The 23,884-nt window shown below is 39.0% G+C and overlaps 2 protein-coding genes and 1 pseudogene across 3 annotated transcripts; 1 reads left to right on the top strand and 2 right to left on the bottom strand.

Annotated features, from left to right (window-relative positions):
• Nucleotides 1-82: 82 nt before the first annotated feature.
• LOC116205187 (ferric reduction oxidase 2-like) lies at nt 83-22,414 on the bottom strand. Of its 2 annotated transcripts, XM_031537696.1 has the most exons (9): nt 22,331-22,414; nt 6,109-6,259; nt 5,877-5,982; nt 5,473-5,673; nt 4,925-5,159; nt 2,187-2,514; nt 1,688-1,931; nt 785-1,497; nt 83-568 (listed from the first exon to the last, which is right to left on the bottom strand). In XM_031537696.1, exons 1-9 carry the CDS (start codon nt 22,355-22,357, stop codon nt 429-431), a joined length of 2,145 nt encoding a protein of 714 aa, XP_031393556.1. In that variant the 5' UTR covers nt 22,358-22,414; the 3' UTR covers nt 83-428. The 2 variants fall into 2 exon arrangements, with proteins under 2 accessions (XP_031393556.1, XP_031393555.1); XM_031537695.1 differs by lacking the exon at nt 22,331-22,414 and having other exon boundaries at nt 6,109-6,447.
• LOC116204991 lies at nt 7,271-16,081 on the top strand (annotated as a pseudogene).
• Nucleotides 16,196-22,391, bottom strand: LOC116205188 (ferric reduction oxidase 2-like). Its single transcript, XM_031537697.1, has 8 exons — nt 22,180-22,391; nt 21,962-22,067; nt 21,571-21,771; nt 21,023-21,257; nt 18,298-18,625; nt 17,799-18,042; nt 16,896-17,608; nt 16,196-16,680 (listed from the first exon to the last, which is right to left on the bottom strand). The coding sequence occupies exons 1-8, from the start codon at nt 22,355-22,357 to the stop codon at nt 16,541-16,543; spliced, it is 2,145 nt and encodes a 714-aa protein (XP_031393557.1). The 5' UTR covers nt 22,358-22,391; the 3' UTR covers nt 16,196-16,540.
• Nucleotides 22,415-23,884: the final 1,470 nt, after the last annotated feature.

The raw sequence follows: 23,884 nt of genomic DNA, 5'->3' as shown, positions 1-23,884 counted from the left end.
TTTTCAATGATCGGTAATACGTCTTCTCAGTCGACTGCAAATGATGGGGAGCCCAAGAGGACATTGACATGCGATCCCCAAATAATCAAATGCATAGTGCACGGCCTTTTCAATTTCTTCCCCTTATATGAATGATATTACACGGTATTTTGCTTCAACTATTGACTTGATGTCTTCCGACTACACAACCCGAAGTAAAGAAACAATTTAGTGACCCTTGATACTGGCCTTATACACACTCCTTTATTTCATTCACATAATTAATTAAAATGATCTGCCACGAACAAACCAGACCGGCCGATCCTGAGGAAAATCGAGCTGTACGACTGAACAGATTGCAAGAGGCTTCGATACGATCTGGCTGCTGTTGCAAAGAAGGAAAGGCATGAGATATATGGTCATCAAGAGTACTCTTCAGCGCACACATTTTACCAGCTGAAGCTAATCGACTCGAAGTGCAGATTGTCGGCTAAACCGGATGAGCAAATGGCTGCAACGTCGTGCCTCAGTCTCTTTGGACCACAAACAAGCACTCCCACACTTGACCCTTTGCAATCGAACAGCATCTCTGCACATTTTCACACAGACATACTTAATATTATCGTAAGTACTTAAAAAAAAAAAATTATGCAACACCACATGGCAGAATTTAGTGAATAAGAATTTTTAAAAGTAAGTATGAATTTCTCTCTGTGTGTATGTCTTTGACCACGAGAAAAGATAACGAAAGGAATAAAAAGAGGTAGATTTCTAATTAATTATAAAGTAGTCTTAGCCAACTTACTCTTGAGATCAGGCCTTTCACCGAAGTGCACATTGGTTCCTTGAACCAGAGACTGGTGGGGTAGACTCTCCAACTCCATCCCTGCAGCACCGCCGTCCAATCCCAAACTCGGGGACCCTGCAGGAGTTGAGCTCAAGTTCTGAATCTGCTTAGCATCCCTGGCGTTCCTACTCTTGTTCGAAAGTACTGCCAAGCTGCCTGCTGCTGCTATGCATATGCACATGACCAAAAAGTGCAGCACCGCCTTAGTGGAGGTGGAGAAGTTTTTGTTTGTGTTACGATCGATCGGGTAGATATAATACCGAGTAATGATCCCCATCAATATAAGGAACATCACGAAGGAGGACGCGATGACGGCTCCAAGCCAGAGCCAGCTGTTGGGTCCTAAGATAGCTGAAACCGGTGCATCTGTTGGGCTGGGCTTTAACCACACAGTCTTGTGGTGTTTCGAATAGTCTTCTGTGGTGGGCGTTTTCTCTCTGGTCACGTAGGCTTCAATTTGTAACCGGAGGTTGGACAGGTCAGACGGGGTGCCAGCGATGGGGAGGAGGAGGTTTAGCATAGTCAATTCGGAGGATCTCTTGAAGGCGCAGATCAGGATGAGTTGTGGGGTCTTGGACTTGAGCTTTGTGCTTAGGTAGATGAACTCTCGGATTATGGAGAAGAACGGTGTAATGCCACTTCCTCCGCTCACCATCACAAGCGTGTCGTGCCTGTGGCACCATTAATATATAGAGCCCCGTTAATTAGAGATACAGATGTCGCTGCATCTCATGAAAAGGACTATATTGACATTGTATTTCGGAAGTATACCATCGAACATAAAGATTATTAGGCGTACATATATATGAAAGAATATTAGACGGAAATGCATGCATGCATACCGATGATGGTTTCCAGTACCTGAGGAAATGGGAGGAGACAGGTCCGTAAGGCCCTTCAACAGAGACCTCTAGGCGATCGACGGAGGATGGGGAAGAAAGGATCTGGTAGAGCTTCTGAGTCCAGCTGCCTTCACTCTTGATGATGACACTTAACCTGTCCGGTTCCAGGTTGCTGTTGGAGCTTATAGTGAAAGGATGCCATTGCAGCTTTGATATGCTCGGCACATTCATGAACATGATGCTTGTTGGATTGTACTTCAACCCTGATCAAGCGACCAATCGATGCGCATATATTCAGCAAATAATATTTAATTTTGGCAAAACAGTTTTAGAGTTTCAGGTGATGCAGTAGTAAATCCACATCATGTAAAAACGGACTTAAGATGATCAATTAAGACGTCATATTTAACATATATAAAATACAATACGCTTCATATATATATATATATATGCATGCACAAATTAAGACATGTTCATGCATGTGCCATGCATGGAATATATATTCGTGTGATCATCACCTGGGCTCTTGGAGAAGTTAAGCTCCAGAGTGTCGCAGGGCAGAACTCGGGCAGAGAGCAGGCAAACTCGGTGACGGGATTGGAGGAAGCGGAGGTAGCGGTCGATGAGGAAGAGGAAGAAGCCGGGGAGCATGATGAAGGAGTAAGAGATGCCGACGTGCAGGATGAAGAAGAACATGAAGAGGAGGTAGAGGTAGTGGGTGTAGAAGAAGACCTCGAACATCTTTCTTCTCACTGCCGGGAATGTCGTCAACCACAGGCCCAGCCCAGCCAACAGTGACAGCTCCCCGGCCACATTTGAAACCCCGGTGAAATCCCATTGTATCATCTGCCATCCATTGATCGAGTAACATAATTAATTGTCATTGACAAGTTGATTGAAAAATCTATGTTCTTGATGCATGGAATCCAATTGTCAGCACCGAGGTAACATCATACATATATATATATATATATATATATATGTTTTTTATTCGATATTAATGATAATCTATCATATGCCAACGATAATCAAATTATTTTTTTTGGGGTAAATGGTGTAACTTTCATTGATAAAAGGAATGTGTACAAGCGCTACACCCACTCATCCAATGACACTCATGGAGCAAGTTAAGCCCCAACTTTCTTAAGTTTGTTTATTTGATATTAACTTTAATTGTTCGTACGTATCAGATATATAGATATAGTTCCAGACAAAAGGATAATGAACTTGTGAATTTGTCCAAGTCTAGAGGGACCAGAGAAAAGATGATCTGATGGAATCGTGGAAGAAAGCGAGAAATTATATTTTGTGAAGTTAAATCAAAGACGTTTCACATATATGAATCAAAGTCAATTATTATTTAATTTCAACACACATATATGAAAACATCACATCTTTTCGTTACAAAATTGTCAATACAATTTTAAAAAATTCTAATAGCTTTTCGTTACAAAATTGTCAATATATTTTTAGAAAATTCCAATATGATTAAGTGTCGTATTAATAAAACCCTATAGTTTTGAAAGTGAATCTGTCAGAATGACATGACATGATAGTCTAAATTCGTAAAATAAAGCCGTCAAAGAAGCTCAAATAAAAATGAAAAGTAGGAGGGAAATGTAAGATGTGATCATGTTAATTCCATTTAAGATATAACTGGATAGGCCGCGGTAGATGCCAACTGGGGACCAGAAGCGCAGTTTCAATGGAAGTCCATTTTTTTCATAGCATAGGAAATATATTTTGCTAAATTGCCATGTGATGATGATGAAAGAAGGGGTCAGGCAGTCCCAGTCATTCATTCACTTCCAAAGAGTATATATGGGTCAGTCGGATAGGATTCGACCGTACGCGTGTCACGCCAAAGCCCACTATATTCTGCCATATGGGCCCTACCTTAAGGCCAATATGTCAAAGTCAAAAAACCCCCCCACAGCCATTTCCGACCGTTCAACATGTATGTTAGTAATGTGAACCGGCCTTCTCCCTTTCCTTTTGGGAGTATATATTACAGACAAAAAAATCTGCAGCATTTTCCGGTTCTGTTTTTATGCCCTTTTTCCCTTTTCTTCCCATTGGCATTAGGTGTCTAACAAGCCCATGCCAGCAATGACGTCACCGCACAATAATTTAGACAGCTTAACTTTCCTCGTGAGAAGATTTGAATTGATACGGAAAAAGCAGAAGTGCATAGCATGCACGTATAGTCGTCGTCGGCGTCTCAAACACAAGAAAGAAAGAAAGATCATGAAATTTACCATCAATCATGCATTTGCAATAGTAATTTTTAGACAATAATTGGCTGTATGTAGTGCACAAAATGGTTTATGTGAATGCAAGCGTGTGTATACCATGAAAGATCTCCAACGTACTCAATTATGGACATGTAAGGTGCGTGAATGCATGCATGTGTTTTTCATTCATGCATATGAGTGGCATGCATATGTGTTTTTCATTCACGCATATGCGTGGCATGCGCGTTAATTTTTTTTTTTCGGTGCAAGCACGTTAAATTAATTATGAGCATGGTTGCATGCCAAAAATTGAGGACGATAAAGCCCAAAAATTAGGGACACGCTATGCAACCCCATGCAATGCATATATATGTAATCCTTTTTGGCCTCTCTCCTCTTCTTCATAAAAAATTAAGTATATGTTCCCTATTCCTTCCATATATATATATATATATGTATGTATATGTGTGTGTGAATAAGTAAATCACAATTTCCTTAAAAACGAAATTAATTAATTAATTGATTTTTTTTTGTTACAAATGAGACTCGCGGGTCTAGTACAATAAAATAGAAATCCTAATACTAAAGGGGTATAAAAAATCTCATTGAGTATCGAATCTGAAACTTTTTAATTACCAAGCGAGGGCGTGCGCAAGTGCGATACGCTTTCTCTTGATAATTAATTAATTAATTATTAGGAAATTAAAACAAGTATTAATTACAAATCTATGGATGTGTAAATTTTTTGGTTTGCACCTTGGTATCCGGAAGCTCAAAGTACTCTAACTAATCTAGCTAGGTTGAACTTGGTCAGCCCATTGAGGAACAAAACTCTCTCAACGTGGATTTTCTATATTTATAAGAGTTGAAATTCAAGTCCTTATATGAGAGGAATAAGTATTGAATCACTTGAATCAACTCACACGTTTATTATTATTATGAATGTTAATTAAAAACGATTAACTGTGGAGTGGAGAGAAATAAGAATGAGCTAAAATTGTGTGTTTAAGTGACTTACATACCTCCGAGAATTGATGAGTGATAATCCAGACAATGATGAAGATGACACCATGAGCTGTGAAGAGAGTCATGACGATGTGGCCTAGCCATATATGGTACTTTATGCTCGCCTCCGAAGTGAGCCCGAACAGCGGCAGCACCGAAGACCCCCTCGTGACCGGAAAGAACAGAAATGCTAGCGCTATGTTCCCCACGATCCCAAGCCAGAAGCCCGCGGTCTCCAATTTGTATTCCCACCTGCATCGACACACCACGCCGTATATATGATAAATTAGTTAATATATCTAATACAATATTTTCTATCAAAACCCAGAAACAATAATCTGCCCCCGGCTGCATTTTGTAATTGATGCTTCACAAATCAGTTATTTATCTGTTTCTTTTCCTTGTTATTGGGTAGAAATTGTTTATGAATTATTAATATTATCTGACATATCATCCCAAAATTAAGAAAGTAATAAGTACGATTGCTCCTATAAACCCAACCATGGAGGATTTATATATGAGCATATATGTAAGCACACAAATATAGAGCTCTTGTCTTACGTACACTTTGATTTTCAAGCCATTCTCTGCGATGGATGCCGCGGTAATCGTAGATAAGCTGTTATGGAGGTAAGTCGAGAAGGACCAGACCAGCAGAGCGATGAACATGACGAAGAAGCTCAACTCAAACAAGGAAACTATTCCAAGGGGACCTTTAACGAGCACTGGTTGCTTCCACCGTGCCAACATGTCCTTTTTCCCATCGCTGCACTTCGCCCCCCACACCAACACCGCCCAGTTATTAATTTGTTATTCATTTAGAAAAGAAACAAATGTATTAATTATTAGCAAACGATCGAGAGAGTAGCAGCAATAGCATATTAGTACTATGACAACGGAACGAAGACTATACATATATGTGTGTGTATGTATACATGTTTATATGTATTTAGAGTATATATATAGTACCTCCCCATTTTCTGGAAATCGTTGAGTTTCTTCCCCAAGTGGAGGTAGACAGAGCTCAAGGTAGCAATAAACAACACCGGGAATGTGTAAATCAGGAGCTTAGCACCTGCAATTAATTCCATGAATGAATATATAATTGCGCGCCATGGCAAGTAGAGCAATATGTTAGAACGTACGGAAGGAAGGAAGGAAGGATGGCTCGTCTAAGGTACGAATTAATAAAGAATGTAACCTTGGGTTCCGATGTAGGTTGAATTGTTGGCCTTCTTTCGGATGCTGAGAAGCCAGTGGTTGCGATAGGTATTGGTGGGCATCATGATCCACATCATCAAAGTCCCCATTGCTACTAACATTAACAGTACCCATATTGCTCCTCTTACGATCTTCGTACTCGCCATCGTCGACTCCATTTATCCTCTCTGGTTCTCTCTCTCTCGTGTTTTTCTCCGGGGCGCACAGAAATTAGCAGAGAGAGCTCACAGCCACTCTTCAGTCAGTGACTGCTATATTAAGGAGAGCATCTGTTAAGCGAATGGGAGTGCGAGGGCACCCATATTTATAGCAACAGAGGTTCGCCTACTTTTACATATTATTATTACTACTACTACTACTATAATAATGAGAAAAATACTATATATACATATATATATGCATAAATTGACGTGCTGCTAGATATCATGTGATACCCGATGATGTGACTGTCCTGTTATGTCATATATATGTATATTATGCATACGACCTAGCTATGTCGGCATGCCATATGAATTAAAATAAGCATGATCCATACATATATATTGTCATATGCCTTATTTTCCATAATATATAGTTTGTCAACGGATAATGGTTTTATCATATTTTCTTTTTCTTTTTTTTGCACTGGGAATGCCCGTAGGCCTAGTACAATGAGTTTTATTATTTCCTTCTAGTTCATGAGTGTATTATATTCCATGAGGTTGCTATTGGTGTTATATGATGATGGGCAGGTCATGTCATGTTCTGTAAGTAAGAAAGGTTTAGAGCAGGCTGATTTGATTAAGCCAGAAAGAATTGTGGGTAGCGGTGATGCTGTATGTACTTCAGTAGCTTCTGAGCAGCAGATCCTTGCTGTTGGCACCACAAAGGGAGTTGTTGAGTTGTATGATCTGGCTGAATCGGCATCACTTATTCGAACCGTCTCTTTACATGATTGGGGGTAAGATTCCTTACAAGAAAATATACTGATCGGTTCTTCCCAGACAACAACGAACCACACCCAACCCCACTTAAAATATTGGCTAGAGTTGCACAATAGAAATGTAGAATCTCATAAATAGCCTTCGTATGTGTATTTATATGTTGACCCTAAGAATATTGTTTGATTGCAATGTCAAATGTGGATTTTGACTTAAACATAAATGGACTGTAAACTTGGACAATCATTGAAGAGACAAATACACCTCTGGGAACTTGACAAATGGAGTATTCTTTGGAAGATACGGTATTCTATGGAAGATACGGGTCCTGTCAGTTCTATTGCTTGGACACCAGATAATTCTGCCTTTGCAGTTGGCTGGAAATTTAGAGGGCTTACTGTCTGGTCTGTCCCTGGATGTCGTTTGATGTCAACTATTCGCCAAATTGGTCTAAGTTTTATCTCATCTCCAATGGGGAAACGGAATCAAGATAGTAAATTTGAACCCCTGATGGGTGGGGTCTCTTTGATGCAGTGGGACGAATTTGGATATAGGCTCTATGCCATTGAGGAAAGATCCCTGGAGAGAATTCTTGTATTTTCATTTGGCAAATGTTGCCTTAATAGAGGTGTTTCAGGCATGACGTATGTGCGGCAAGTGATATATTGTGAAGATCGTTTGCTTGTCGTGCAGTCTGAAGATACAAATGAACTTAAAATGCTGCATCTTAATCTTCCAGTAAGTATGCAATTTTTTTTGTGGATGATTGCTTTTGGATGTCACTATTACAATAAGCTATAACATTGTTCTGTGCTGGAGTAGGTCTCCTATATTTCTCAGAATTGGCCAGTTCAGCATGTGGCTGCCAGCAAAGATATACGGTTCAAGAAGTGGCGTCTGTTTGGAGATGTAAGTCAGGAACAAAAGATTCAGTGCAAAGGACTGTTATGGCTGGGAAAAATTGTTGTTGTCTGCAATTATGTCGATTCTTCTAATACGTAAGCAACCTCCCCTGCCTAGATGCATATCTCATTTAAAATAAGACTGCAATCAGTTTAAGGATAGTTTGTACTTTCTTTCCCTTTTCTTTCTGGTGACTATATTCCTACTTACATCTGTTAGATACATATTTTGTTGGTGGCTGAGTCGGTTTGTGCCATGGCCTGCTTGGCATCTGTTACACACCATGGTTTATGCTTATTTTGGTTTCGCTGTAGATTTCTGCCAATTTATATATACTAAATAATTAACGTGATTGCTAAAGATGCGCTCTGTAAGGTAATGTAGTTATGAATTGCTTTTTTATCCGACATATCATCTTGATCAGAGCTCACTACTCTGTCGAAAGCCTTTGCTTACCAAATCAATGGTGATGGATGTATATGAAAATTATATTCTCGTCACCTATCGACCATTCGATGTCCACATATTTCATGTCAGCATATCTGGTGAATTGTCACCTTTTAGTACTCCAGATTTACGTGCTGCTAGTTGCACTCGATGCCGTTTTATCATGGGAAACAGACGCCCACGTGACCTCGAGTACACCCTGAGGAGACGAATATGTTTCGAGGGGTTTGTGTGAAACATAGGACTCGGCTTTATCGTGTTTTCTGATCTTCCGGTTTCGTCTTTGTATCGATTTGAATTTTCAAATTCTTATACTAGTTAAATTCATTTAACTTTATAGCATTCTATTTATCCATCTTGCTATTCGAATTTTTCGTTCAATTTTGTTACTTATTACAGATAATTAATTCCTACAATCTTGAAACAGATCTTTCTAGTTTGAATGATTCAAATAGCGTCGAGGAACGATGGGGATACGACCAACGGAAGCCAGACTACTGGCTCCAGCCAACTCCTATGTTGCCTAACCATTTGGTTAGCCAAAAGATGGCTGCTCCCTCAATGGTTCCTGTGAACCATGTTGAGAAGCTCGAGAAGTTCAATGGGTTGAACTTCAAGAGATGGCAGCAAAAAATGCTATTCTACCTCACACCTTTGAACCTTGCAAGGTTCTTGACTGAAAATGCTCTAACCCTATTTGTGGGGAAGTCGGATGTGTAGGTTCTCAGTGGGGTTGATGCTTGGAAGCACTCCGACTATCTTTGCCGGAATTATATCATGAATAGTCTTCATGATTCCCTGTATAATGTCTATCAGGGGTTTAAGACGGCAAAGGAGTTATGGGAATCATTGGACCATAAATATAAATCAAAGGATGTCGGTGCGAAGAAATTTCTCGTCGGACAATTCCTCGATTTTAAAATGGTGGATTCAAGGATCGTAATGAGTCAAGTGTAGGAATTTCAAGTGTTCTTGCATGAGATTCAGGCTGAGGGGATGGCTTTAAGTGAATCCTTCCAAGTGGCTGTTGTCATTGAGAAGCTGCCTCCTGGTTGGAAGGATTTCAAGAATTATCTGAAATATAAGTGGAAGAAGATGACAATGGAGGATCTTGTTGTCAAGTTTCGAATTGAAGAAGATAATAAGAACTCTGGAAAGGATCTCATCTTTCCTGTTGCTGCTAAGGTAAATGTCATGGAGCAAGGGCAAAGCTCCAAGAACAAAAAAGGCAAGAAGAAGCTGGGTACGAATGGATGAGTCTCCAAGCCCAAGTTTCAGGGGAAATGTTTCAACTGTGACAAAAAATGTCACAGATCTGCTGACTGCAGGCTCCTAAAGAAGAAAAAGGATCGTGAAGCAAACATAATTAATGAGATGGTCCGAGATATGGCAGACATCAACCTATCTGTTGTGGTTTCAGAGGTGAACCTCATTGGGTCTAACCCGAAGGAATGGTGACTCGATACCGGTGCCACCAGACATGTGTGCTCAAAAAGAGACATGTTCACTATGCTCGAACCGGTCACTGGGGAGAAGATCTATATGGGAAACTCTGTCCATTCTGCTGTTGAAGGTCAAGGCAAGGTGGTCTTGAAGATGACTTCAGAAAAAGAGCTGACTCTGAACTACGTATTGTATGTACCTGAGATTCGAAAGAATTTAGTCTTCGGGTCATTGCTGAATAAGCATGGGTTCATGATGGTTTTTGAGTCAAATAAAATTATTTTGTCATAGTCTGGAATGTACGTAGGAAATGGATATGTATGTGATGGGCTTTTTAAGTTCAATGTAATAACCATAATCAATAAGAATTCTGGTTCTTCCGCGTATTTGATTGAGTCTCATGATTTGTGACATGGAAGACTAGGTCGTGTTAATTATAATACTTTGCATAGATTAATTAACTTGAATCACATACCTACATTCCAAATTGATTCACAGTACAAATGTGAAATTTGTGTTGAGACAAAGTTGACAAGATCACCCTTTCAAACGATTGAAAGGAACACCGAGCCACTTGATCTAATTCATAATAATGTATGCAATTTAAAGTTCGCAATATTAAGAGGTGGTAATAATTATTTTATTACATTTATCGATGATAGTACAAAATACTGTTATGTATATTTGCTGAAAAGCAAAGATGCGGCCATAGATAAATTTGTTCTCTATAAAAATGAAGTTGAGAATCAACTCAACAAGAAAATCAAGAGATTGAGGAGTGATAAAGGAGGCGAATACGTAACGCCTTTCGGGGAATTTTGTGCACAATACGAAATTATACACGAAGTGACTGCACCCTATTCTCCTCAATCGAATGGTGTTGTTGAACGCAAAAATCGCACGTTAAAAGACATGATGAATGCGATGTTATTAAGTTCAGGATTACCTCAAAATATGTGGGGTGAAGTAATATTGTCAATCAATTACCTATTGAATAAGGTAGCTCGAAAGAAAAAGGAAAAGACCCCTTATGAATTATTTAGAGGCAGGAGACCATCCTACGATCACTTGTGAGTGTGGGGGTGCTTGGCAAAAGTAGTCATTCCGACACCAAAGAAAGTAAAGATAGGTCCTAAGACGGTGGACTGCATCCTTATTGGCTATGCACATAACAGTAGTGCTTATCGATTTCTTGTGCATGAATCTAGATTCCTGATATACACAAGAACACGATAATGGAATCAAGGAATGCATCGTTCTTTGAAGATGTATTTCCATGTAAATTGAATGAGGCATCGAGTTCATCGAAACGAACCTCACACACTATGAATGATGGACTTCATGACGTAGATCATGAAAGGCACGGTTCAGATCAAGAGATTGAACCTAGACGCAACAAAAGAGCTAGAATTGAAAAATAATTCGGGAATGATTTTCTGACATATTTGTTAGAAAAGGAACCACAAAGCTATGTTGAAGCAGTAAATTTCTCTGAAGGACTTCTCTGGAAGGAGGCAATCAAAAGTGAAATTGATTCGATTCTACAGAATCACACTTGGAAATTAATGGATCTCCCCACTAGTTGTAAACCCTTAGGATCCAAATGGATCTTTAAGAGGAAAATGAAAGTAGATGGATCCATTGATAAATACAAGGCTAGGCTTGTAATTAAGGGATACAAGCAAAATGAAGGCTTGGGCTATTTTGATACTTATTCTCTTGTGACGAGAATAAATTCCATTAGGATGATATTTGCATTTGCGGCATTAAGTAATTTGGAAGTTTATCAAATGGATGTGAAAACAGCTTTCCTAAATGGAGATTTAGATGAAGAAATCTATATGGAACAACCCGAGGGGTTCATGGCTCCAGGAAAAGAAAGGAAAGTCTGTAAATTGATCAAATCATTGTATGGGTTGAAACAAGTGCCAAAGCAGTGGCACAAAAAATTCAATAATGCAATGATTTTCAATGGATTTAAGATCAATGAGTGTGATAAATGTGTATATATTAAGGAGACAGAAAATAGTTACGTCATTTTATGTCTTTACGTAGATGACATACTCATTGTTGGTAGTGATGACTGAATGATCAAATCTACGAAGAATATGCTGAATTCGAGATTTGACATGAAAGATATGGGACTCGCTGATGTGATTTTAGGAATTAAAATCATGAGAACATCAGATGGACTAATTTTGAGTCAGTTGCACTACATAGATAAAATTTTGAAAAAATTTACCAAAAATGATTCTGTAATTTTAAAGACTCCAATAGACAATAATCTTCATCTATCAAAGAATAGAGGAGAGTATTTCTCAGTTAGAATACCCGCGGGTAATTGGAAGTCTAATGTATCTAATGAGTTGTACTAGGCCGGATGTTGCATTCTCAGTTAGTAGACTCAGTAAATATACGAGTAATCCGAGTGGGGACCATTGGAAGGAAATTGTCAGGGTACTGAGATACCTTAGATACACTTGAGATTATGGGTTGCACTATATTAAATATCCAGCTGTCCTAGAGGGGTACAGTGATGCAAATTGGATATTTGATATAACGGATTCGAAATACGTGTTCACACTAGCGGGTGCAGCAGTGTCATGGAAGTCCTCGAAACAAACTGTTATCGCTAGGTCCACAATGGAATCTGAGTTTATTGCTCTGAATAAATGTGGAGAAGAAGTTGAATGGCTGTGCCATTTTCTAGAGGATATTCCTAAATGAAAAAAACTTATGCCATCAATTTGTATCCACTATGATAGTCAAACGGCAATTGGAAAGGCATATAGTAATATGTATAATGGTAAGTCTAGACATATACATTGTAGACATAATACCATTAGACAACTGATCTCAATTGGAATTATCTCCATTGACTAAGTGCAGTCAAAGGATAATATAGCGGATCCGCTAACCAAAAGGTTAAGTAAAGAGCAGTTTGAGGAAAAGGAATGGGTCTAAAGTCCATTAGAGGAAAGGTTTTATAGCGAACACCCAACCTAGTTGACTGGATATCCCAAGATCTAGGTTCAATGGGACAATCAAGTTATAGAATCCAATAAATCACTGTGGGGGAGAAAATCCTTGGACCATTCATTGATGAAACCGTGACAAACAGATAAGGCTAACACTTTAAATTGCTTTAATGATATGTGAAATCACCTATGTGAAAGAGAAGTGAGGCCGCTTCAGAGGAGAATTTCTACGAACTTAATTCTTCAGAAACTCTCACAGAACCAGGATAGTGTTCCATGGCCAAAATGGACACAACAATGAGAACTGAAATGAAGTTAGTTGATTCATGTGTGAGGGGTGTGTCATCTTTATACAAAATAGCATGACAGTTCAAGGACATCATGTCTACTGGACAGCTAATAAAGTACATGCATTTCACAAGGGAGAATTCAAGAGTGGTGACACCTACCTATCCTATGCAGGCTTCAACTATTGAACACTCTCACTAAGTTAAAATAAAAACAATTTTTCACTCATGTAGGGGATTGTTGGAAAATTATGGCATTGGTGAATGAGAAATTATTTCTCATTAATGAAATGAATGTATTGAATGGTGGTTCGTGCAATTTGAAAGAACACCATCAATTCTTGAAATTGAAAGGACACCATCAATCGTTATGAATTGAATGGCACCATCAATTGCAAAGAATTGAAAAGACACCATCAATTCTATAACCATCATCAATAGCATGTATTCATTGATCGATGGTCTATAAATTGAAAAACCTCCCCTCATTTTTTAAAAAGAAGAAAGGAAGAGAAGACAATTGCATAGTTAAGTGAGATTGTTCAACTTCGTTTTCTGGTTCGATAGGGTGCGGCTCGTGTTGCTAGCTGCACTCGATGCCGTTTTATCCTGGGAAACAGATGCCCACGTGATCTCGAGCACACCCTAAGGGGACGAATCTGTTTCAAGGGGTTTGTGTGAAACACAGGACTCGGCTTTCTCGTATCTTCTGATCTTCCGATTTCGTTTTTGTATCGGTTTGAATTTTCAAATTCTTATATTAGTGAAATTCATTTAACTTTATAACATTCTATTTATCCATCTTGCTATTCGAATTTTTCGTTCAATTTTATTACTTGTTACGGATAATTAATTCCTACAACCTGTAGATTTCTGCCAATTTATATATACTAAATAATTAACGCGATTGCTAAAGATGCGCTCTTTAATGTAATGTAGGTATGAATTGTTTTTTTATCCAAGATATCATCTTGATCAGAGCTCACTACTCTGTCGAAAGCCTTTGCTTACCAAACCAATGGTGATGGATGTATATGAAAATTATATTCTCGTCACCTATCGACCATTCGATGTCCACATATTTCACGTCAGCATATCTGGTGAATTGTCACCATTTAGTACTCCAGATTTACAGGTGAAATATCTTCAAGTTACTATTTCTGCCATTTTCACATGATTAATATGCTCACCTGTGGGCAAAAGTTTCTGAGTTGAACTCTTCATTTGAGTGCTGAACTGAAAAGATTTCTACTATTGGTACATTTTTAAGTGATAAAATGACAAACAGCTTTCTACAGTACGAGAACTTTCAATCATGACTGCAAAGAGCCATCCTGCAGCAATGCGGTTTATCCCAGATCAGCTTCCGAGAGTGGTCATTTCAAACAATCATCTTGCGAGTTCTGATTTTGTTGCCAGAGAACCTGCAAGGTATTCACCTAGAAATATTGCCATTATTGTTCCATATGCGACGTGCATCTGAGCTGCTTCAAACCTTACCAGGTGTTTAATATTGAGAGTGAATGGGGAGCTTTCACTTCTTGATTTGGATGATGGACGGGAAAGGGACCTTACTGACTCTGTTGAGTTATTCTGGGTTACCTGTGGTCAATCAGTGGAGAAGACAAATCTGATTGAGGAGGTTTCCTGGTTAGATTATGGGCATCGCGAAATGCAGGTAAATGTATCGCTGTGGCTACTTATTGCCAGCTTTCTGTAGCGGAAGCCTTATCCTGGGTGTAAAACAGCCAGATTTTAAGACTGAACAAGTTTCTTATGTTGGAATTTATCTCGCGAGTCTGTTAGATGACTATATTGGCGGAGAAACCTCATTTTTCGCATTGTCTGGAATGGCTTCTTTTTACTGTTTTTGATGCAGAAATTTCCAGGTAATTGTAATCAGCCACTGCAATATTTATCAACTATGACTATAAATTACACCTGTTTTAGTAATATCCTAGGTAGATTCTTGTTGAAACAAGTAAGTCAAGAATATATAACACCTTTCTAGTTTCTACTTTACATAAATTATTTTCAGTATTATATTCATTTCCTTTTCAAGAGTTTGTAGAAGATTATTAATTCCTTGTTCTTAGTGTCTTGCAGACATAACATAAACAAGAACCAGACATCTGGTCATAGAAACACTGTTAAGTTGTCCTTATTGGAGAAGACATGTGATCTGATTAGAAATTTTCCCGAGTATTTCGATGTGGTGGTTAGTGTTGCAAGAAAAACCGATGGTCGTCACTGGGCAGATCTATTTTCAGCCGCTGGCAGATCCACAGAGTATGTCTTTGTTTTCTTTTCCCCTGCTTTCTAGTTTTCTAGTTATGTTTGAAGCTGACAGTTGTTTGATGCATATTGGGAACTTGTATCTCATGGTTGTTCAGTTGAGCTTTGATATTCTCGCAGTTTATGATTTTAATCATAGAAAGAGCCTCAGCGTTCTTGAGTGAATTTCTGATGGGCTTATACTGGAGCATTCATTGCTTGATTTGTCAAAGTAGATTAAGAAATTAGATCTTGAGGATAATTTTTGAACACTAGGGGCTTAGATGAATAAAAAGTGGTCAGCCAACCTCTTGTGCTTCAGGGTGTAAAACAACAATCTTGACCAAGTAGAGCTGTCATTATGAGGATGAGAAGAAATTTCCAGTTCTGTGTGTTGTCTTACTGTCTATAATCTCCTTACAATTGGCTATTTTTCATACTTTTAAACACATTCTAAATGGTTCAATGTTGTGTCTATGTAGCTAGTTTACTATGAAAACTTATACACTAACTACTGTTCTTGCAAAGGTTGTTCGAGGAATGCTTTCAGAGGAGATGGTATCGGACTGCAGCATGCTATATTCTTGTAAGAAACTATAATCATGTTTTCAGAACAGAGGCCGTTCAGGTCTCTATTTTTACTGTCCGAGAGTGACTTCCCAATTGCCGTTTGGATGGTTATATACAGCTTTACTAAGTAATCTATCTGCCCAATGGATTCTGAAATGGTCAGTTTTCAATGATCGGTAATACGTCTTCTCAGTCGACTGCAAATGATAGGGAGCCCAAGAGGACATTGACATGCGATCCCCAAATAATCAAATGCATAGTGCACAGCCTTTTCAATTTCTTCCCCTTAGATGAATGATATTACACGGTATTTTGCTTCAACTATTGACTTGATGTCTTCCGACTACACAACCCGAAGTAAAGAAACAATTTAGTGACCCTTGATACTGGCCTTATACACACTCCTTTATTTCATTCACATAATTAATTAAAATGATCTGGCACGAACAAACTAGACCGGCCGATCCTGAGGAAAATCGAACTGTACGACTGAACAGATTGCAAGAGGCTTCGATACGATCTGGCTGCTGTTGCAAAGAAGGAAAGGCATGAGATATATGGTCATCAAGAGTACTCTTCAGCGACACATTTTACCAGCTGAAGCTAATCGACTCGAAGTGCAGATTGTCGGCTAAACCGGATGAGCAAATGGCTGCAACGTCGTGCCTCAGTCTCTTTGGACCACAAACAAGCACTCCCACACTTGACCCTTTGCAATCGAACAGCATCTCTGCACATTTTCACACAGACATACTTAATATTATCGTAAGTACTTTAAAAAAAAAATTATGCAACACCACATAGCAGAATTTAGTGAATAAGAACTTTTAAAAGTAAGTATGAATTTCTCTCTGTGTGTATGTCTTTGACCACGAGAAAAGATAACGAAAGGAATAAAAAGAGGTAGATTTCTAATTAATTCTAAAGTAGTCTTAGCCAACTTACTCTTGAGATCAGGCCTTTCACCGAAGTGCACATTGGTTCCTTGAACCAGAGACTGGTGGGGTAGACTTTCCAACTCCATCCCTGCAGCACCGCCGTCCAATCCCAGACTCGGGGACCCCGCAGGAGTTGAGCTCAAGTTCTGAATCTGCTTAGCATCCCTGGCGTTCCTACTCTTGTTCGAAAGTACTGCCAAGCTGCCTGCTGCTGCTATGCATATGCACATGACCAAAATGTGCAGCACCGCCTTAGTGGAGGTGGAGAAGTTTTTGTTTGTGTTACGATCGATCGGGTAGATATAATACCGAGTAATGATCCCCATCAATATAAGGAACATCACGAAGGAGGACGCGATGACGGCTCCAAGCCAGAGCCAGCTGTTGGGTCCTAAGATAGCTGAAACCGGTGCATCTGTTGGGCTGGGCTTTAACCACACAGTCTTGTGGTGTTTCGAATAGTCTTCTGTGGTGGGCGTTTTCTCTCTGGTCACGTAGGCTTCAATTTGTAACCGGAGGTTGGACAGGTCAGACGGGGTGCCAGCGATGGGGAGGAGGAGGTTTAGCATAGTCAATTCGGAGGATCTCTTGAAGGCGCAGATCAGGATGAGTTGTGGGGTCTTGGACTTGAGCTTTGTGCTTAGGTAGATGAACTCTCGGATTATGGAGAAGAACGGTGTAATGCCACTTCCTCCGCTCACCATCACAAGCGTGTCGTGCCTGTGGCACCATTAATATATAGAGCCCCGTTAATTAGAGATACAGATGTCGCTGCATCTCATGAAAAGGACTATATTGACATTGTATTTCGGAAGTATACCATCGAACATAAAGATTATTAGGCGTACATATATATGAAAGAATATTAGACGGAAATGCATGCATGCATACCGATGATGGTTTCCAGTACCTGAGGAAATGGGAGGAGACAGGTCCGTAAGGCCCTTCAACAGAGACCTCTAGGCGATCGACGGAGGATGGGGAAGAAAGGATCTGGTAGAGCTTCTGAGTCCAGCTGCCTTCACTCTTGATGATGACACTTAACCTGTCCGGTTCCAGGTTGCTGTTGGAGCTTATAGTGAAAGGATGCCATTGCAGCTTTGATATGCTCGGCACATTCATGAACATGATGCTTGTTGGATTGTACTTCAACCCTGATCAAGCGACCAATCGATGCGCATATATTCAGCAAATAATATTTAATTTTGGCAAAACAGTTTTAGAGTTTCAGGTGATGCAGTAGTAAATCCACATCATGTAAAAACGGACTTAAGATGATCAATTAAGACGTCATATTTAACATATATAAAATACAATACGCTTCATATATATATATATATATGCATGCACAAATTAAGACATGTTCATGCATGTGCCATGCATGGAATATATATTCGTGTGATCATCACCTGGGCTCTTGGAGAAGTTAAGCTCCAGAGTGTCGCAGGGCAGAACTCGGGCAGAGAGCAGGCAAACTCGGTGACGGGATTGGAGGAAGCGGAGGTAGCGGTCGATGAGGAAGAGGAAGAAGCCGGGGAGCATGATGAAGGAGTAAGAGATGCCGACGTGCAGGATGAAGAAGAACATGAAGAGGAGGTAGAGGTAGTGGGTGTAGAAGAAGACCTCGAACATCTTTCTTCTCACTGCCGGGAATGTCGTCAACCACAGGCCCAGCCCAGCAAACAGTGACAGCTCCCCGGCCACATTTGAAACCCCGGTGAAATCCCATTGTATCATCTGCCATCCATTGATCGAGTAACATAATTAATTGTCATTGACAAGTTGATTGAAAAATCTATGTTCTTGATGCATGGAATCCAATTGTCAGCACCGAGGTAACATCATATATATATATATATATATATTTTTTTTTATTCGATATTAATGATAATCTATCATATGCCAACGATAATCAAATTATTTTTTTTGGGGTAAATGGTGTAACTTTCATTGATAAAAGGAATGTGTACAAGCGCTACACCCACTCATCCAATGACACTCATGGAGCAAGTTAAGCCCCAACTTTCTTAAGTTTGTTTATTTGATATTAACTTTAATTGTTCGTACGTATCAGATATATAGATATAGTTCTAGACAAAAGGATAATGAACTTGTGAATTTGTCCAAGTCTAGAGGGACCAGAGAAAAGATGATCTGATGGAATCGTGGAAGAAAGCGAGAAATTATATTTTGTGAAGTTAAATCAAAGACGTTTCACATATATGAATCAAAGTCAATTATTATTTAATTTCAACACACATATATGAAAACATCACATCTTTTCGTTACAAAATTGTCAATACAATTTTAGAAAATTCTAATAGCTTTTCGTTACAAAATTGTCAATATATTTTTAGAAAATTCCAATATGATTAAGTGTCGTATTAATAAAACCCTATAGTTTTGAAAGTGAATCTGTCAGAATGACATGACATGATAGTCTAAATTCGTAAAATAAAGCCGTCAAAAAAGCTCAAATAAAAATGAAAAGTAGGAGGGAAATGTAAGATGTGATCATGTTAATTCCATTTAAGATATAACTGGATAGGCCGCGGTAGATGCCAACTGGGGACCAGAAGCGCAGTTTCAATGGAAGTCCATTTTTTTCATAGCATAGGAAATATATTTTGCTAAATTGCCATGTGATGATGATGAAAGAAGGGGTCAGGCAGTCCCAGTCATTCATTCACTTCCAAAGAGTATATATGGGTCAGTCGGATAGGATTCCACCGTACGCGTGTCACGCCAACGCCCACTATATTCTGCCATATGGGCCCTACCTTAAGCCCAATATGTCAAAGTCAAAAAACCCCCCCACAGCCATTTCCGACCGTTCAACATGTATGTGAGTAATGTGAACCGGCCTTCTCCCTTTCCTTTTGGGAGTATATATTACAGTAAAAAAATCTGCAGCATTTCCCGGTTCTGTTTTTATGCCCTTTTTTCCATTTTCTTCCCATTGGCATTAGGTGTCTAACAAGCCCATGCCAGCAATGACGTCACCGCACAATAATTTAGACCGGTGAACTTTCCTCGTGAGAAGATTTGAATTGACTCGGAAAAAGCAGAAGTGCATAACATGCACGTATAGTCGTCGTCTGCGTCTCAAACACAAGAAAGAAAGAAAGAAAGAAAGAAAGAAAGATCACTATCGACTGTCGACAGCCCACTATATATTCTATGCGGACTATTTGCATTATCATCAATCATGCATTTGCAATAGTAATTTTTAGACAATAATTGGCTGTATGTAGTGCACAAAATGGTTTATGTGAACACAAGTGTGTGTATACCATGAAAGATCTCCAACATACTCAATTATGGACATGTAAGGTGCGTGGATGCATGCATGCATATGCATGTGTTTTTCATTCATGCATATGAGTGGCATGCATATGTGTTTTTCATTCACCCATATGCGTGGCAGGCACGTTAAATTAATTATGAGCATGGTTGCATGCCAAAAATTGAGGAAGAGAAAGCCCAAAACTAAGGGACACGCTATGCAACCCCATGCAATGCATATGCATGTATGTGTTCCCTATTCCTTCCATATATATATATATATATATATATATAGGTGTGTTTGTGTGTGAATAAGTAAATCACAATTTCCTTAAAAAGAAATTAATTGATTGATTGATTTTTTTAACAAAGGAGACTCACGGGTTTAGTACAATAAAATAGAAATCTCAATAGTAAAGGAGCATGAATAATCACATTGAGTATCGATTCTGGAACCTCTTAATTACCAGGCGAGAGTGTGCGCAAGTGCGATACGCTTTCTTTTGATAATTAATTAATTAATTATTGGGAAATTAAAACAACTATTAATTACAAATCTATTGATGTATAAATTTTTTTGTCTGCACCTTACTATCCGGAAGCTCAAAGTACCCTAACTAATCTAGCTAGGTTGAACTTGGTCAGCCTATTGAAGGATAAAATTCTCTCAATGTGAATTTTCTATATTTATAAGACTTGAAATCCGAGTCCTTATATGAGGGGAATAAGCATTGAATCACTTGAATCAACTCACACGTTTATTATTATGAATGTTAATTAAAAACGATAACTGTGGAGGGGAGAGAAATAAGAATGAGCTAAAATTGTGTGTTTAAGTGACTTACGTACCTCCGAGAATTGATGAGTGATAATCCAGACAATGATGAAGATGACACCATGAGCTGTGAAGAGAGTCATGACGATGTGGCCTAGCCATATATGGTACTTTATGCTAGCCTCCGACGTGAGCCCGAACAGCGGCAGCACCGAAGACCCCCTCGTGACCGGAAAGAACAGAAATGCTAGCGCTATGTTCCCCACGATCCCAAGCCAGAAGCCCGCGGTCTCCAATTTATATTCCCACCTGCATCGACACACCACGCCGTATATATGATAAATTAGTTAATATATCTAATACAATATTTTCGATCAAAAGCCAGAAATAATAATCTGCCCCCGGCTGCGTTCTGTAATTGATGCTTCACAAATCAGTTATTTATCAGTTTCTTTTCCTTATTATTGGGAAGAAATTTTTTATGAACTATTAATATTATCTGATATATCATCCCAAAATTAAGTAAGTAATAAGTACGATTGCTCCTATAAACCCAACCAAGGAGGATTTATATATGAACATATATATAATCACACAAATATAGAGCTCTTGTCTTACGTACACTTTGATTTTCAAACCATACTCTGCGATGGATGCCGCGGTAATCGTAGATAAGCTGTTATGGAGATAAGTCGAGAAGGACCAGACCAGCAGAGCGATGAACATGACGAAGAAGCTCAACTCAAACAAGGAAACTATTCCAAGGGGACCTTTAACGAGCACTGGTTGCTTCCACCGTGCCAACATGTCCTTTTTCCCATCGCTGCACTTCGTCCCCCACACCAACACCGCCCAGGTATTATTTAGAAAAGAAACAAATGTATTAATTATTAACAAACGATCGAGAGAGTAGCAGCAATAGCATATTAGTACTATAACAACGGAACGAAGACTATATATATGTGTGTATATGTATACATGTTTATATGTATTTAGAGTATATATATAGTTACCTTCCCATTTTCTGGAAATCGTTGAGTTTCTTCCCCAGGTGGAGGTAGACAGAGCTTAAGGTAGCAATAAACAACACCGGGAAGGTGTAAATCAGGAGCGTAGAACCTGCAATTAATTCCATGAATGAATATATAATTGCGCGCTGTGGCAAGTAGAGCAATATGTTAAAACCTTACGGAAGGAAGGAAGGATGGCTCGGCTAAGGTACGAATGTAACCTTGGGTTCCGATGTAGGTTGAATTGTCGGCCTTGTTTCCGATGCTGCGAAGCCAGTGGTTTCTATAGGTATTGGTGGGCATCATGATCCACATCATCAAAGTCCCCATTGCTACTAACATTAACAGTACCCATATTGCTCCTCTTACGATCTTCGTACTCGCAATCGTCGATTCCATTTATCCTCTCTGGTTCTCTCTCTCTCTCTCTCTCTCTCTCTCTCTCTCGTTTTTTCTCCGGGGCGCCCAGAAATTAGCAGAGAGAGCTCACAGCAACATTTCAGTCAGTGACTGCTATATTAAGGAGAGAATCTGTTAAACGAATGGGAGTGTGAGAGCACCTCTATTTATAGCAACCGAGATTTGCCTACTTTTACATATTATGACAAAAATACTATATATATATATATATATATATATATGCATAAATTGATGTGCTGCTAGATATCTTATGATACCGGATGATTGGATTGCCCTGTTATGTCATATATATGTATATTATGCATACGACCTAGCTATGTGGGCATGCCATATGAATTAAAAGAAGCATGATCCATGCAAATATATCGTCATATGCCTTATTTTCCATAATATATAGTTTGTCAAAGGATAACGGTTTTATCATATCTTTTTTTTTTGTTCACTGGGAATGCCCGTAGGCCTAGTATAATGAGTTCTATCATTTCCTTCTAGTTTATGAGTGTATTATTTTATAAGGGAAGGGGAAAAAAACAACTCGGATTTTTGCAAGCGCAATTTTTATTTTTATTTTAATGGTAAAATTAAGTTAGATACGGCATGAAATATAAGATGATGACTAAACTGGGGGCAGCCGCAGGTGCAGGGGTCTTGCAAACCCTTGATTGATGATGGGCTATCTGAGATTCCATATAGTATATATATGGATATATAATTTTCATATTATAAGTTCTCCCATCGGTCACTTTCAAATCATTCTTCTTGGGGCGTCACACATTTGCTTCTTACGCATTTGATACAACCTAAGTTAATTAGAATATTAGTGAGTATCATATATATATTCTTCATTTTAGTGTAAAATATTATTGGTCTCCGCTCCAATAGAGTTCAAAAATGTTTCCTTTATACATCAACCGTTGCTTAGATCAACTTTATATATCAACGGTTTTACAGATCAATCAATATCTATTAACACATATTCGCCAAAACCATAATTACTATGCAAATGGTAGGCAGATATATATATATATATATATATATATGAGCGCGTGTGTGTGTGATAGATCGTCTCGTTGAATACACCAGCGATCGAGGAGTTGTTTGCAATTCGCATACATGATTAACAATGACAAAAAAAAAACCGAAATAATGAACATCAATTTGGTTCTTCGGCCAAAAGAGGAACGAGATTATCATTGGAAGGTGAATAATCTGTATTTGTTTGACCCCTTCAAAATGGCAAGTTTCCAGCCAATATACAGGTCAGGAGGTAATTATTAATTACAAGCGGCAACCAGATTTTCAGACCCCATTTAGTGCAATTTGACTTATCTGATCAGAAATGATAAGTTTTGGGATGGAATGGATGATCTCATCCGGGGGGGGGGGGGGGGGGGGGGGGGGGGGGGGGGCGGCGCGGGGATGATTTCCATGAGTTGTAATAGTTCGAGGAAACTAATGCCATGCAATGGAATGGCATGATGATTGATGAAGGGCTTGTGTTGGGGC

Source organism: Punica granatum, chromosome 4, assembly GCF_007655135.1.
Source record: "Punica granatum isolate Tunisia-2019 chromosome 4, ASM765513v2, whole genome shotgun sequence".
Taxonomy (NCBI): Eukaryota; Viridiplantae; Streptophyta; class Magnoliopsida; order Myrtales; family Lythraceae; genus Punica; species Punica granatum.
This window is presented reverse-complemented; position numbering and strand designations above follow the sequence as displayed.

Excerpts from the sequence above, each read along its gene's own strand:
- LOC116205187 (XM_031537696.1), bottom strand. The coding sequence starts at position 22,357 with ATGGAATCGACGATTGCGAGTACGAAG. Across the intron at positions 1,932-2,186 it reads TAACTTCTCCAAGAGCCCAG|GGTTGAAGTACAATCCAACA; the intron begins GTGATGATCACA and ends TCGCTTGATCAG. Across the intron at positions 1,498-1,687 it reads GTCTCCTCCCATTTCCTCAG|GCACGACACGCTTGTGATGG; the intron begins GTACTGGAAACC and ends ATGGTGCCACAG.
- LOC116205188 (XM_031537697.1), bottom strand. The coding sequence starts at position 22,357 with ATGGAATCGACGATTGCGAGTACGAAGATCGTAAGAGGAGCAATATGG. Across the intron at positions 21,258-21,570 it reads TATGGTTTGAAAATCAAAGT|GTGGGAATATAAATTGGAGA; the intron begins GTACGTAAGACA and ends GTGTCGATGCAG. Across the intron at positions 16,681-16,895 it reads TGAAAGGCCTGATCTCAAGA|AGATGCTGTTCGATTGCAAA; the intron begins GTAAGTTGGCTA and ends GAAAATGTGCAG.